The sequence below is a fragment of the Cebus imitator genome, unplaced genomic scaffold (genome assembly GCF_001604975.1).
Source record: "Cebus imitator isolate Cc_AM_T3 unplaced genomic scaffold, Cebus_imitator-1.0 Scaffold2528, whole genome shotgun sequence".
NCBI lineage: Eukaryota > Metazoa > Chordata > Mammalia > Primates > Cebidae > Cebus > Cebus imitator.
The window spans coordinates 33,995-36,336 of record NW_016109843.1 but is presented as its reverse complement, the minus strand read 5'-3'; the positions used below and the strand labels follow the sequence as shown (position 1 = coordinate 36,336).

At 45.1% G+C, this 2,342-nt stretch overlaps 1 protein-coding gene across 1 annotated transcript in view; it reads right to left on the bottom strand.

Moving 5' to 3' along the window:
• The window catches only part of LOC108299168 (neurogenic locus notch homolog protein 2-like), a gene marked incomplete at its 5' end in the record, with an annotated part of 44,163 nt that overhangs the window by 8,316 nt on the left and 33,505 nt on the right, over window positions 1–2,342 (bottom strand). Inside the window, 4 exons of the mRNA XM_017521521.2 lie at window positions 195–313; window positions 571–681; window positions 1,124–1,334; window positions 1,522–1,760. Coding sequence (XP_017377010.1) covers window positions 195–313; window positions 571–681; window positions 1,124–1,334; window positions 1,522–1,760 — 680 coding nt within the window. The remainder of the gene's footprint in view (window positions 1–194; window positions 314–570; window positions 682–1,123; window positions 1,335–1,521; window positions 1,761–2,342) is intronic.

Here is a 2,342-nt window from a genome sequence, read left to right as displayed (position 1 = left end):
TGGCAGAGTTTTGGACTTGAATCCAGTTCTGTTACTAACTAAAGCAATTTTCTTAACCATCATACTCTAGCCATGCATAGCTGCGGATGGAGGGTCTCCTTTTTCACGTTAGTCTCAGCCCAGTGTACCCCTTGTTTTTATAAGGTTTTAGTTTCCTGGGCTCAAGGTATGGAGCCTCCAATGTCAGTGATCACCGGCTTTCTTCCGCTGCTTCATTTCATCTTCTCTTATAGAAGGAGAAGTGCCCATAAAGGGTGAGGGAGAGAAGTGGCCATGAAGCAACTGCCATCTACACATCCCAGTCCTGACTTGACTACTTGCCAGCATGACATTAAAGGAAGGGGACATGTTTGTTTTAATATTTTTAAAGAGTTATTCTTGAAGAGCATACATAGGTAACCCAAGGTCATCAATGATCTAAGGATTCCTGCTGTTTAGGAGAACCTAGGATAGTTATTGTCTGGGTAACATATAAAGACTATCACTCTTTCCTCCGTTTCAGGACACTCTAGAGCTAAAGGACAAAAATCTGAAATGTAACCAGATAATGGCTGACAACGCTGGTTCTACCACGGACACCTCACCTTCACTTTCTTTGGCTGGGGCCCTTCATCATCAACCCAGTGTTCACTTGTTCCAGAGCCAATTAGGTTAGCTTCTGAGACTTGCACCGAAAGATTTCTAATACGATTATAAAAAGGAAAAATAAGAATGGCGGTTATGTCATAAACTAACACAGTGGTTTTCAACACTTTCCACCACGACACACTCCCATGGCTATAATACAATTTTACGGGGTCTTGGCCAAGAGAAGATGGGCATCTTGTGACATCCCCTCGGCATTCATCCTTTCCCTTCCCACTGAGCGAGAGCTCAAAACAAAAGTGCACCTCAACACAGAAGCTGGGCAGCACTGTGATAATATGCACAGATCAGATGCACCCAGGCTCTGACTGTGGTTTCAGTCACACATAAGGCATTTAGAATCATAGTCAGTGCGAGTAAATGTCCAGAGCTTAGATTTAAAATCATAATTCAACAAGATACGCTTTTCTAGTCATATATATAAATAGTCTATCTCTATTTATATTGTGAATAGTGGCTTGCTGGCAATGCCTCTTACTTAAGCCCCACAGCATCCTGTCCCACTGGCTCACGACGCTTGTGATTGCTTGCATCTCGGCGAAGAGTGAAACCTTCAGGCAGCCAGAGAGAGCCATGCTTACGCTTTCGTTTTGCCATGATAACCCCCAGCAGAATAATAAACAGAATGATGACAACAGCAACAGCAAGTAGATAGAGGAGCTGAGTGCGTTCTGGAATCGGGGATTCACCTGAAAGTCCACAGAGACAGGGAAAGTGCTGAATAAAACATCAACCTCTCCATGTCAGCATTAGATTCATTTACAGGACAACTTTGACCTCACCAGTCCTGAAAAAAGAGGACTGCGTAATGAAAACTATGCCCCCAATTGACACTGTCCCCCCGCCACCTTTCCCCTCAACACCAGTGCCACTCACTGATGACAGACACGAGAGGGTATGATAGGGTCCCCCGTATGGCATGAGAGGCTAGAAGAGCTGCTGCTGCATCCGTATTCTTGAAGCAGTGGTCTGAGTCTTGAACACACTGGCGGTTGTCAATTTCCAGAAAGACTTTAGAGCTGTCGGATGCCAAGGGAGAAGTGGAGAAGGAAAACAGAAGAGTGCAGGTCAGGCAGAATGTGTCATGAAGGGTGATGGGAGCCTTCCTTCCTCCCCTTCAGCATCAGGTCCCCACCTCTGGGATGCTGCCTTAAGACATAACTCAGAAATTAAGATACCGTCCCTTGAGATCTTAACACTAATTCCCACAGAGAATGTCCTGCCTTCCTTAGTCTGGCTGACTGAAGCCTTCCGGCTGAGGCAATGCATGACAAAGTGAGAAGCTGGTCTCCAGTGCTTTCCTCCTGAAGGTTTCAGTGGTTGTCTTCTACTCTTTCCTACCTACTCAGTGGTACTTAGTGCTACTTTAGAAACACATCCCTGTGCACTTTTAGTCCTCATTTTCCTTTGTCTCTGCATTGTTATCTCAGCTAGCTGGAGGGTTGAAAGTTTGAGAATATACCAACAAAGAGTGAGGTGTGAATGACAGAGCAACTGAAGATCATTACCCGTGTCAAAGAGACATATACTCTAAAGAAGAGCCTTGACAGTAAGTCAATGATTAATGCAAAATGGAACGTCTGATAAAGGGATTTGAGGCAAGTCTGGCAAAAGGTTATAAATTCTGGCACCGAGGAGGCCTTCCAGACATCTTGCTCCTGTGTACCCCAGCCCACTTTTCGGGACCCCAAGATCAA